At 45.7% G+C, this 12,500-nt stretch overlaps 1 protein-coding gene across 1 annotated transcript in view; it reads right to left on the bottom strand.

The window, feature by feature from the left end:
• LOC143130878 (uncharacterized) overlaps positions 1-12,500 on the bottom strand; it is a 58,785-nt gene that overhangs the window by 33,218 nt on the left and 13,067 nt on the right. The window contains exons 7-15 of the mRNA XM_076290137.1: positions 10,701-10,778; positions 10,288-10,299; positions 9,347-9,445; positions 9,087-9,140; positions 7,522-7,575; positions 7,064-7,117; positions 5,653-5,706; positions 5,399-5,452; positions 5,048-5,101 (exon numbers count right to left, since the gene is read on the bottom strand). Of these exons, the coding sequence (XP_076146252.1) occupies positions 5,048-5,101; positions 5,399-5,452; positions 5,653-5,706; positions 7,064-7,117; positions 7,522-7,575; positions 9,087-9,140; positions 9,347-9,445; positions 10,288-10,299; positions 10,701-10,778 (513 nt within the window). The remainder of the gene's footprint in view (positions 1-5,047; positions 5,102-5,398; positions 5,453-5,652; positions 5,707-7,063; positions 7,118-7,521; positions 7,576-9,086; positions 9,141-9,346; positions 9,446-10,287; positions 10,300-10,700; positions 10,779-12,500) is intronic.

The raw sequence follows: 12,500 nt of genomic DNA on the forward strand, positions 1-12,500 counted from the left end.
GCGTGCTGTAAGGCTGAAGACTGCGCATGGCGTATGGCGTCCATGAGAGCAGTTCAGAGACATGCCAATGGCGTGCTGTAAGGCTGAAGACTGCGTATGGCGTAGACATTTCTTTTGATACTGTTTATCAGTGATGAATAATCTAAACTAATTTGCAACACTGTGATGGAGTTTACTTAGGGTTACTTTAGGACAGCATAACATAAAAACATTGACAACAACATTTGCGATTGAAGTGTAACTTAACTATCAACTATCAAATGCATTCATTTGTCTCACGTGTACAAGCCAAGGTTTGTTTCATCATCATCATCGTCATGTCCCTGATGCAAATACGGAGCAACAAAACACAGTATGTAAACAGCTGAATTAGACTCCTGCTTTCGTATGATAAAGAAATAATGGACACGAATACCAAAAAGCTTTCACCACCAACCCCAGGGTCTAGAGTGCAGGCCCCGTCTATGTAGACTGCAGGGGAATAGAAAGACCCTTTTCTGGCCACAGGGGGAAAATGTAACAGTCTTGGTTTGGGCACCAAACAAATGAGGTAACCTGCCTGCCACAGTGCTGAACCCCCTGCCTACCGTGTGCTACCAGAACTAATATTATGTTTTAGCCTCTGAATGAGCTGGAAAATACGAACGGACATCACATCTTTTGACTCAGTAAATTACCCACAAAGTATCTGTGGACATTCTTCATCTTGTAGGAAAATTCACGAGGAAATGGGAAATTACTGAGTGGCTTCATCATTGGTGAGTATGTTTACAGGGACAAGTCCAAGCCAATAACTCACTGAAGAGTTCTTAAAGCACTTGTAAACATGTTTATGGTTGAACAAGTTGTTTAATAAAACCTTCATGACAGTTTCAGGACAGAGACCCAGGATCTGAGAACTTAACTGTGTTCCCATTCATACTGTATGCTCATACCTCATACATCTAAATACCCCAAGTCAAAGTTGCTACTTTAATGCATGTGTTATTAGCTAGCTAGCAATATGGAATAAGCAATAAGGAAAAGATGCAACCTAAGTATATGGACAACATGTTAAAAGTATATTTGGAGGCCACACATTAACATTAATAATAAAATGTTTGCTTCACAAACCTACTGAGAGAAGGAAACTGTTCTACTACCAAGGTCCTCATCACTGCCTGCAAATATGTTCAGGTATTTAGGGAGTGTGTGTAGATCTAACTGGTTTATATTTATATTTCTATAAACCTTAATTTTCTATGATGCCTACACTACTAACACATTATTAACGGGCTACGTCAACTTATTTCAGCCTAGTTTGAAATAAAGCCCAGGTCCTGTCGATACAGACCAAGAACAAGAATGTGTCTTTGCCAGAACATCTACAGCAGGATGTCACGAGCAATAACTCTTCTTATATGGCTTGGAACCTGGAGAAGTACTGGGCAAACTGTCTGCCAGTAATGTTAAATGGAGCATTGCTTTCAGTGCTGTCAGTCAAGTGAATGCAGGTCTTATTCAAACCCCTGCACAAGTATAGAGGCTTCTTATGGTTCAAAAAACGACTTAAATAGATATGTTGTGCCTAATGTATTTACACAAACACACAGAAATCTCACACAGCCATAACAAACGCAAATACGGCGACGCCGTTCCAAGCAAGTACACACAGTTGAGCACACACACATGCATGCTCACACACAGTCACCCTTGAATGAGTTACTTCCATTACACACACACACACACACACACACGTGCCGCCCCAAACAACAGGGTTGAATCGAGGTGGACAAGTTTATGTGAGGGCACAGGAGAAACAGCAGTGAGAGCCAGAACAACAAGAAGCTACAATCTCAGCACTGACACACAGCAATCCCAGCACTGACACACAGCAAAGCCCAGCACTGACACACAGCAATCCCAGCACTGACACACAGCAATCCCAGCACTGACACACAGCAAGACCAGCACTGACATACAGCAACTCCAGCACTGACACACAGCAAAGCCCAGCACTGACACACAACAAGACCAGCACTGACACACAGCAAAGCCCAGCACTGACACACAGCAAACATCAGCACTGACACACAGTAAACATCAGTACTGACACAGCCAAGCCCAGCACTGACACACAGCAATCCCAGCACTGACACACAGCAAAGCCCAGCACTGACACACAACAAGACCAGCACTGACACACAGCAAATCCCAGCACTGACACACAGCAAACATCAGCACTGACACACAGTAAACATCAGTACTGACATAGCCAAGCCCAGCACTGACACACAGCAAACATCAGCACTGACACACAGCAAACCCTGAAGGAAGTGGTATGCTTCTCTGTGCAGATTTGAGAATGTATTGTGATAGTGCATGTATAACTGCATGTGATCTTGCATGTATAACTCTGGTTGTTAATTGTTCTTTAGGAGACTCGTGTTGAAAAGGAAATGAAGCTTTTGGAGTTACTTAACGTTAATGAGCTTCTGCTTTCTTGTGGTATCATAAACCGGGATGGATTCCAAGATATAAAACAAAAGGTTAAAAAAATGAGCGTATACTGACAAGGGTACTTTTCCGTAATTAGGGGAAACTTCGGAAAATTAAACATACACCTTCATTAAGAGGAAAGCCATGCACATGTTGCCTGAGGGAGCAGTTGCAGGAGAAAAAGTGATCTGTCTCCCCCATTCTGAGACCTGATGTCTTTCCCAAAAATTACATTCAGGAAGAGAAAAAAAATCCTCCTGCCTTTTTTCCATGTAAACACAGTCATTGTTTTGACTTGCTAATCCTCTAAACAGAGTTAATTCAAGGCTAATGTAAACTGTGTGCAAAGGGCTTGTGCGCTGGGCTGCTGTGACTGATTAGGCCGTGCAGTGTTCCCTGAAACCTTATCAAACACTCCCACTCCATATTTATTGTTCTTGTGGGATGTGAGCAGCACCGGCAGAAGTCCTGCTTTTCACAGAGACGATTGGGCTTCATCATGCGGAGGGTGGTGGGGTAGTGGACAGCACGACATGCTGACTCTAGGAGCAGATTCTAGTGCAGATATGGGGCTGGACTTCTGGTGAGGTAGCCTGGACACCTGGGGAATGACAGCTCTGTTTACCGTTCAGACTCGTATCTAATTTGGTTGCTGCACTTCTGAGAGATGTGTTTGCAGTACTTCCGACAGGATTCAGTAGTTTAATGTACAACTTAAATTTACTTTTCGATTGAGAACTGGTTTGGCATCAGGCTGGATGCTGGTCAGGGCCAGAGACCATCAGACACATCTGCTCAGCAACAGGATCAGTCATGTTTCCAAGGCAACTGGCCAAGTCAATATTCCTCAGAGATTTTACAGATGCTGCATCGTTCAAGTTGTTAATGTTAAGAAATCCGCAAGGTGTCCTGAAGTGCTGGTGCTAGCTTACTGTAAGCAGTAAGGGCCAGTGTGTCCACTACTCATTAAGGACAAGAACTATAAAATCTTGACAGAATGCAGTTGAGATGGTGGTGGAATATGAATATGAATATTTGCCTACAGTAACATGCTGACTGTAGAACTACTAACAGAACTGTCAGACCAGGCCGACCACGATCCATCATGGTCTGTGTCGACACAACAGCAGCACAGCATGTAAATGTGACAGTCTCCCGCTGTAAAGGCTGCTCAGAGAGGCCCTCTCGGTCTGCTGCCATAGACACGGTGCCTCTGCTGTCTAATTGAGGCCACTTAACGAGCCGGCGGACAGGGGGGCTGCCTAGTCTCAGCCAGCGTTGGCGGGAGCAGCCGCATGTGTTTCCCATTAGGGAGAGCGGAGTGAGAGCGGAGTGTGTGAACACGAGCTCGACTAAACACGTCTTATTACAGCGGAACAGCGTCAGCACCGTGTATGGCGTTGGGTGGGTGGGTGTGTGTGTGTGTGTGTGTGCGTGTGTGTGCGTGTGTGGCGTTGGGTATGTGTGTGTGTGTGTGTGTGTGTGTGCGCGCGCGTGTGTGTGTGTGCATGCGTGTGTGCGTGCGTGCGTGCGTGCGTGTGTATGCGTGCGTGCGTGCGTGCGTGCGTGCGTGCGTGCGTGCGTGTGTGCGTGCCTGTGTGTGTGTGTGTGCGTGCGTGCGTGCGTGTGTGCGTGCCTGTGTGCGTGCGTGCGTGTGTGCCTGTGTGTGTGTATGTGTGTGTGTGTGTGTGTGCGTGCGTGCCTGTGTGTGTGTGTGTGTGTGTGTGCGTGCGTGCCTGTGTGTGTGTGTGTGTGTGTGTGTGTGTGTGTGTGTGTGTGTGTGTGTGTGTGTGTGTGTGTGTGCGTGCGTGCCTGTGTGTGTGTGTGTGTGTGTGTGTGTGTGTGTGTGTGTGTGTGCGTGCGTGTGTGTGTGTGTGTGTGTGTGTGTGTGTGTGTGTGCGTGCGTGCCTGTGTGTGTGTGTGTGTGTGTGTGTGTGCGTGCGTGCCTGTGTGTGTGTGTGTGTGTGTGTGTGTGTGTGCGTGCGTGCCTGTGTGTGTGTGTGTGTGTGTGTGTGTGTGTGTGTGCGTGCGTGTGTGTGTGTGTGTGGGGAGGGGGGGGTGCTTGTCCTCCGAGGGCATCCTTCGTGGTAATGACAGGAAAAGTACCAAATTGCTCAGGTGCTGTTCGGACGGCACCGCGTGTTCCTGTGACGTGCGGAACGAAACACGTGAAACCCAAAACCCAGAGTCCCCCTCACGAGCCCCCAGCAGAAGCTGTGAATGATATTGGCAAGGGCACGGCTATTTCTCATGTCCTCTTTTTCCCTTACCATGTTTCAGTCATAAACGTGCTTCTACTAGGTATCAGCCCACTGAGCCATTGCAGAAAGAGGGCAAATATGGATGGCGAAACTATTGGCTTTGTATCATGGTTGGGACAGGCACTGATTAAACAGCATTACAAGATCTCAGCCCAAGCTGAGCGGGTCATTGATGATAGCAAACGGTGTCAATATGACAGAAGGACTTCATCACTGAACCGTGCACTCATCAGCAGAGAGCCATTCTCCTCTGTCTTGCTTTGGATCTTAATTGTACCCAGTTTCCAAAAAGTGTAAAATGAGCCCACCTTTGGTCCAGTAGGTCCGTCTAGCCCGTCGTTGCCAGGCATCCCCGACTCCCCCTGCACAAAGAAAAAAAAAACTCCTAAAACAGAGCCCACAATCGATCCCTGGCCAAAGTGCCAACCCAAACATAATTACAGTGATTAGCGCTTTAGTCCTGCTTCCAACGCGGAGCAAAGGGTACAGGATGGAATGGAGAAGGCAGATCCTTCTTTCCACTGCAGGCCTTCTGCTATCAGTATTACCGGACAGTTCCTAGACAGTTAGTTGAGAATACTCTCTGCTGGACTTCACAGCATTTCCCAACAGGCAGAACATGAATAACATAACGTCTGGCACTGTCCATGGGAGCCTACCATGGGTCCGGCATCTCCTTTAGGTCCTGCTGCCCCCCTTTCTCCTGGTAATCCCTAAAATATAAAACAATCATCACAATACACTTCAATATTTTAGAAATGAACTGCAAACAGACCGTATAATTACTCTCAACATCTCAGAGGATGTCCAGTTCAGATTGTTAACACAAATATGTCTACACAATGCAGGCATGATGTTAACACAAATAAGTCTACACAATGCAGGCATGATGTCATTGCACAAATAGCATTACCCTCTTTCCTGGCATCCCAATGGTCCCTAGGTTTGATCGCGCCATACTTGGACCCTGGAATTAGAGAAGGACAACAGAGCTTCACACATGCGTTTCTGGCGCCACTGTAATGTGTGTGTGTGTGTGAGTGTAATGACACCACTGTAATGTGTGTGTGTGTGTGAGTATGTATGTATGTATATATACTCTTTTGATTCCGTGAGGGAAATTTGGTCTCTGCATTTATCCCAATCCGTGAATTAGTGAAACACACTCAGCACACAGTGTACACACAGTGAGGTGAAGCACACACTAATCCCAGCGCAGTGAGCTGCAACAACAGCGGCGCTCGGGGAGCAGTGAGGGGTTAGGTGCCTTGCTCACTTCAGCCGTGCCTACTGGTCGGGGTTCGAACCGGCAACCCTCCGGTCACCTATCCGAAGTGCTAACCAGTAGGCCACGGCTGCCCATGAGTGTGAATGTAATGACACCACTGTAATGTGTGTGTGTGTGTGTGTGTGTGTGTGTGTGTGTGTGTGTGTGTGTGTGTGTGTGTGTGTGTGTGTGTGTGTGTGTGTGTGTGTGTGTGTGTGTGTGAGTGAGTGTAATGACATGACACCACTGTAATGTGTGTGTGTGTGAGTGTGAGTGTAATGACACCACTGTAATGTGTGTGTGTGTGTGTGTGTGTGTGTGTGTGTGTGAGTGTGTGAGTGTAATGACACCACTGTAATGTGTGTGTGTGTGTGTGTGTGTAATGACACCACTGTAATGTGTGTGTGTGTGTGTGTGTGAGTGTAATGACATCACTGTAATGTGTGTGTGTGTGTGTGTATGTGTGTGTGTGTGTGTGTGTGTGTGTGTGTGTGTGTGTGTGTGTGTGTGTGTGTGTGAGTGTAATGACACCACTGTAATGTGTGTGTGTGTGTGTGTGTGTGTGTGTGTGTGTGAGTGTAATGACATCACTGTAATGTTTACCCTTCATCTTTCTCCACCCTTCAGCCTCTCCAGTTTTGATAAGCCTCAAGTAAAAATAAATCCATTTCCCTCCCATATGTTATTAAAACAAAGATCACCTCCAGCAAGTGCCCATTGTCTTGTTTCCACGGCCCCCAACCAGTTTGTTTGAAATGCCTCGTCAAACCCGGTCAAACCCCAACACGAGAGCTCGGACCGCCATACAGAGGGGCCTTGGACGGGACAGCCATACAGAGGGGCCTTTGTGGAGCCTCTGACGGGACAGTGGTGAAGGGGCCACTGTAGCTCTGATGTTTGGTTCTGGTCGAGTTCTTACCTGAGGCCATGGTAGCTCTAATGTTTGGTTCTGGTCGAGTTCTTACCTGAGGCCATGGTAGCTCTAATGTTTGGTTCTGGTTCGGTTCTTACCTGAGGCCATGGTAGCTCTAATGTTTGGTTCTGGTTCGGTTCTTACCTTGGGTCCCGGTGGTCCTGGCATCCCTGGAAGGCCTTGTTCCCCTCTGTCTCCCTGAGTGACAAGACAACAACAGAGTTGACGAGACAACACAGAGTTGTGGAGCCACACTTTGGGGAACTCGTCAGTGTTGGGGAACTCGTCAGTGTTGGGGAACTCATCAGTGTTGGGAAATCAGCCCTTATGTACAGTACAAAACTAGAGTCAGTGTTGGGGAACTCGTCAGTGTTGGGAAATCAGCCCTTATGTACAGTACAAAACTAGAGTCAGTGTTGGGGAACTCGTCAGTGTTGGGAAATCAGCCCTTATGTACAGTACAAAACTAGAGTACAATACCCTTTTAGCTGCCACTAAACTAAACTCAGGACAAACTGATCAACTAACACTCTCATAGAGGAACACTTTTCAGAGTCCAGATTTAAACAGGTCAGCCAGTGGTGGACAACAGAGGACCTCACCTTCACCCCTGGGCCCCCCGGCTCTCCGGACTCTCCTCTTGGCCCTGGCTGGCCCTGTGGGCAGATGGCATTAGAAGATTATTACAGTCGTCCGAGGTAAAATTAGTTGTGAATGGGGAGGATTATTATAGTTGTTTCAGATTAGATTAGATCAGGGATGCCCAAACTGTGATGCGTGCACCACCGGTGGTACGCCAGCTGCCACTAGGGGGTACGCGAGATGAAAAGGGCAATGGCGGAAAGGTGATTAATTCATTAATAATCTACTTAATTAATAAATAATACATAATTTCGAATTGGATTATAATGATATGGAAACGTGAAATTAAATGAAATAATTTGTAAACTCTATAGTAGGCTATGTTTTCATAAAAAAATAAGCTACCCACAATGCACATGATTTTCTGCGGGCAGCCAGAATATCTGGCTCGTTAGTTTCGTGGAAGTATAGGCTAGGTAGCCTACGCAAACATGGAAAACTTTCTAAAAAGAGGGACACTGTGCAAAAGGCCCAATCAAAGCGATGGAAGAGGAGAAGCGAGAGAAACCGAGCAGGAGACACGTAACGATGAGATGGGATGGGGGCAGAATGATGAAGGCGGAGGTGGCTCCGGAGCGCAGGGGAATGAAAGAAAGAACGAGACAGAAAAGACTGCGCGAAGAAAACAAAAATATGATGAGGCATATAGGCCTAGGGTTCACGTGGATTTATCTAACCAGTCTAATGTTGTTCTCCACTCCACACTGTTTTTTTAGCTCATAGACCAGTTGCACATTTTGATTTTTTTATGTAAGGTGGCTAATTAAACATGATGCCTGGAATGCGTCAATAGAATGTGTTACGTTAATGTGTCGGATGCTGGGGGTACGAGAGCCGAGTCACAATGTAAAAGGTGGTCCGCGGGAAAAAGAGTTAGGGAACCGCTGGATTAGATGATTAGATTAGATTAGATTCAAGTTTATTGTCATTGTGCAGAGAACAAGTACAAAGACAACAAAATGCAGTTGAGGAGCAAAAATGTTCGCAAAATGTTTGTCCCTGACAAGGTTGGGCAATTGTCTGGGGGAGAGGGGGCTGTTGATAGGCAAAAGTCTGCAAAATGTCCGCCTCCTCGTTGTCCCTGTCAAGGTTGCCATGGTTCTGGACACCTCAACAGGCACAGGCAAGAAGGCAATTGGCGTGTTGTTCCTTTAAGGCTCTAGGTGTAAGTGATTACTAATTGATCATTGCCTCTACTCATGTATGGTATATGAAACAGGAAATCAGTGTGCACTATTGACTCTATGGTATATAAAACAGGAAATCAGTGTGTACTATTGACTCTATGGTATATGAAACAGGAAATCAGTGAGTGCTGTTGACTCTATGGTATATGAAACAGGAAATCAGTGAGTGCTGTTGACTCTATGGTATATAAAACAGGAAATCAGTGTGTACTATTGACTCTATGGTATATGAAACAGGAAATCAGTGAGTGCTGTTGACTCTATGGTATATGAAACAGGAAATCAGTGAGTGCTGTTGACTCTATGGTATATGAAACAGGAAATCAGTGTGTACTCACAGTCTTCCCATCTGGTCCTGGAGGTCCATCTCTTCCTCGCTCTCCACGGAGGCCCTGCATCATTAAGAACAGTGTTCATCACACAGTTGTGTAGTACATTGCCTGAGAGAGAGGGTGTGTGTGTGTGTGTGTGTGTGTGTGTGTGTGTGTGTGTGTGTGTGTGTGTTCGTGTCAGTGAGAGAGAGTGTGTGTGTGTGTGTGTGTGTGTGTGTGTGTGTGTGTGTTTGTATCTCTGTGTGTGAGTGTGTGTGTGTCAGTACCCTTGGTCCAGGAGATCCCGGTGGTCCTGGGCTACCTTTGGAGCAGTCACACTCCTTTTCTGCTGGCTCTTCGACTGCAGGCTCACGGTCCAGTGGACACTGAAGTGGCAAAGACCAAAGCAGGACTCACTTTATCCATCTTCCCTTGATTTACTTCAAAAGATTGTCATTGTTGCATGATGTGTTTAAAGAATACTTGGCCTCTCTGCACCTCACATGCTCTAGTGGCAGCAGAGGTGGCACGTGGGGATGCCATGCTCTAGTGGCAGCAGAGGTGGCACGTGGGGATGCCATGCTCTAGTACCAGCAGAGGTGGCACGTGGGGATGCCATGCTCTAGTGGCAGCAGAGGTGGCACGTGGGGATGCCATGCTCTAGTACCAGCAGAGGTGGCACGTGGGGATGCCATGCTCTAGTGGCAGCAGAGGTGGCACGTGGGGATGCCATGCTCTAGTACCAGCAGAGGTGGCACGTGGGGATGCCATGCTCTAGTGGCAGCAGAGGTGGCACGTGGGGATGCCATGCTCTAGTGGCAGCAGAGGTGGCACGTGGGGATGAATTGTCATTGTTGCATGATGTGTTAAGTGTATTCATTTAAAGAGTGCTTCTCCTCTCTGCACTTCACATGCTTTAGTACCAGCAGAGGTGGCACGTGGAGATGCCATGCTCTAGTACCAGCAGGGGTGGCACGGGGGGATGCCATGTTCTAGTACACGTGGGGATGCCATGTTCTAGTACACGGGGGGATGCCATGTTCTAGTACACGTGGGGATGCCATGTTCTAGTACACAGGGGGATGCCATGTTCTAGTACACGTGGGGATGCCATGTTCTAGTACACGGGGGGATGCCATGTTCTAGTACACGTGGGGATGCCATGTTCTAGTACACGTTGGGATGCCATGCTCTAGTACCAGCAGGGGTGGCACGTGGGGATGCTTACCCTCTCATCATCCTGTTTAAGGGAAACAAAGAAAATAAACAGACATTAGCCACAGAATTAGTAAATAATCATATGAGCAGATTTAGTCTTAGCTTAGAAGAGCATAATTCTATTGCATTCTATGCTAGTTCAATTCTATTGCATATTCTATGCTAGTTCAATTCTATAGCATATTCTACGCTAGTTCAATTGTATTGCATATTCTAGTTCAATTCTATTGCCTATTCTACACTAATTCAATTCTATTGCATATTCTATGCTAGTTCAATTCTATTGCATTTTCTACGCTAGTTCAATTCTATTGCCTATTCTACGCTAGTTCAATTATATTGCATATTCTATGCTAGTTCAACTCTATTGCCTATTCTATGCTAGTTCAACTCTATTGCATATTCTATGCTAGTGTGTTTTACCACAGAGTAGATCTCACACGCCGTCTCCCGCTCACTCTGCTCAGGGTCACAGTACAGCCGCAGTTTCTGGATTTCCACCTGAATTCATTAAGAAAATAACCAACATATGACATGGAATGGAAAGAAAGAAAGGAACATTGTGTTTATTTTCATAAAATAGGCCCATCTGACTAGTGAATGTTTAAGGTGCAGTCAGCAATCGTACGCCATTTCAAGCTTATTACATTTTTGTCACATTCAGCAAATGTCTCCCTAAGATCAGCTAGCTGCCCATCTAGTGAGTAGACTATAAAGAAACGGTCTCTGTAGGCAGCCCAGGCTCTGAAGACTGTAAACAAACAAATTGGGGGCAGCCTGTCCCCCAAATAAAAATGAAACACTGTGTGGAGTTTTTCTGAGGAGTGAGCTACCCATATTTTTAACCCAAAGAGTGTTTCTCTTAAGGAAACTTAACAGTTTTGATGTTAGTAGAGAAGTCCTGAGGATGGTCTACACCAGTCTGCTGGAAGCGTCATCTCATACAACATCACATGCTGGTATGGGAATCTAGGGTCTAGGAGCAAAAGCAAGCTCACAAAAATGATAAATAAAGCCAGTAAAATCACACTGAACTCCCAGAGGCAGCTGGTAGAACTGTACACAACCCACACTAAGAGGAAAGCCCTACAGATAGCTCAGGACCCCTCACATCCACTACATCACACTTTTAAAAGACTCCCATCAGAGTACCTACATCAAGCAGAAACACTTTCAAGAAAGCTTTTATACCATCATCCATTATTTTGCTAAATTAATTGCTAAATGTATGAGTTTTTATAATTCATAATCCCTGCCCCCACAGAACCTTTGATATCTTGGACTAACTTATATTATTCATTCTTTTTTGCTTTTATTGAGATCAACCTTGATTGCTCATTTCCATGTCTCCATATGTTGTACCTGCTGTGTAGTGTTGTTTGTGTGTGATATATGTTGTACCTGCTGTGTAGTGTTGTTTGTGTGTGATATATGTTTGTGGGCCCAAAGATGAATTTCCACAGCAGTGGACAATAAAGACTTCTATTCTATTCTCTCTGATTTGCTTTGTTAGGTTCTTGATTAAAATATAATGCAGATTTGTGAAAAAGGAGACCTCCCCTTTTCATCTAACTATCCTCTCATGTTTTAAACTGTTAAAACACTTACCTTGTGCATAATGTGCAATGCACAGACATGGCAACCACACTCTTACATGTTTTAACATCTTTTACTTGTTTATTTTATTGTGAAGGGTGTCATTGCGTTGCTGTGTATGTGTTTATGTCTTGTGTGCGTCTTTTGTGCTATTGTAGATTGTAACATTGTGGGGATATTGGTACAGACCGCCCCCCCCCCCTCTAACATGGTTTAGCCCAAGGACTTGATTGAGGTAATTGGCTGGCCTATTTAAAGGCTGGCTCATTTCATACAGGGTGCCAAGAGACTAGAAACAGAGGAGACAATGGAAGACGAATGGAAAAGCTAAAGATCCAGGGACAGCAAAGTTGACAGTTTAATGTTTGAAGTTTAATTAATGTTTAAAAGTAAACCTTGCTTGCTGTGAGGCAAGGGGAGGTTTGGTCCAGAGTTGCAAGGTCGCCTTGTTTGGACCATGAGCCTAGAAAGAGTAGGTTATAGAAACTGTTGCCTAGATTAAGGGCGAGATAAATAGTTGCCTTGGGTTTCCTGAAGATCCCTGGATTTTATGTCTGCATTCCTGTCGATCTTTCTGGTGGTTCATGGACAATAAATGAATATCTTTTTGTAGTGAACTGCTGTCTC

This window comes from Alosa pseudoharengus, unplaced genomic scaffold (genome assembly GCF_046254945.1).
Source record: "Alosa pseudoharengus isolate Yale_2024_CS ecotype anadromous, Long Island Sound unplaced genomic scaffold, YU_APseudo_1.1 YU_APseudo_1.1_scf_18, whole genome shotgun sequence".
NCBI classification, from domain to species: domain Eukaryota; kingdom Metazoa; phylum Chordata; class Actinopteri; order Clupeiformes; family Clupeidae; genus Alosa; species Alosa pseudoharengus.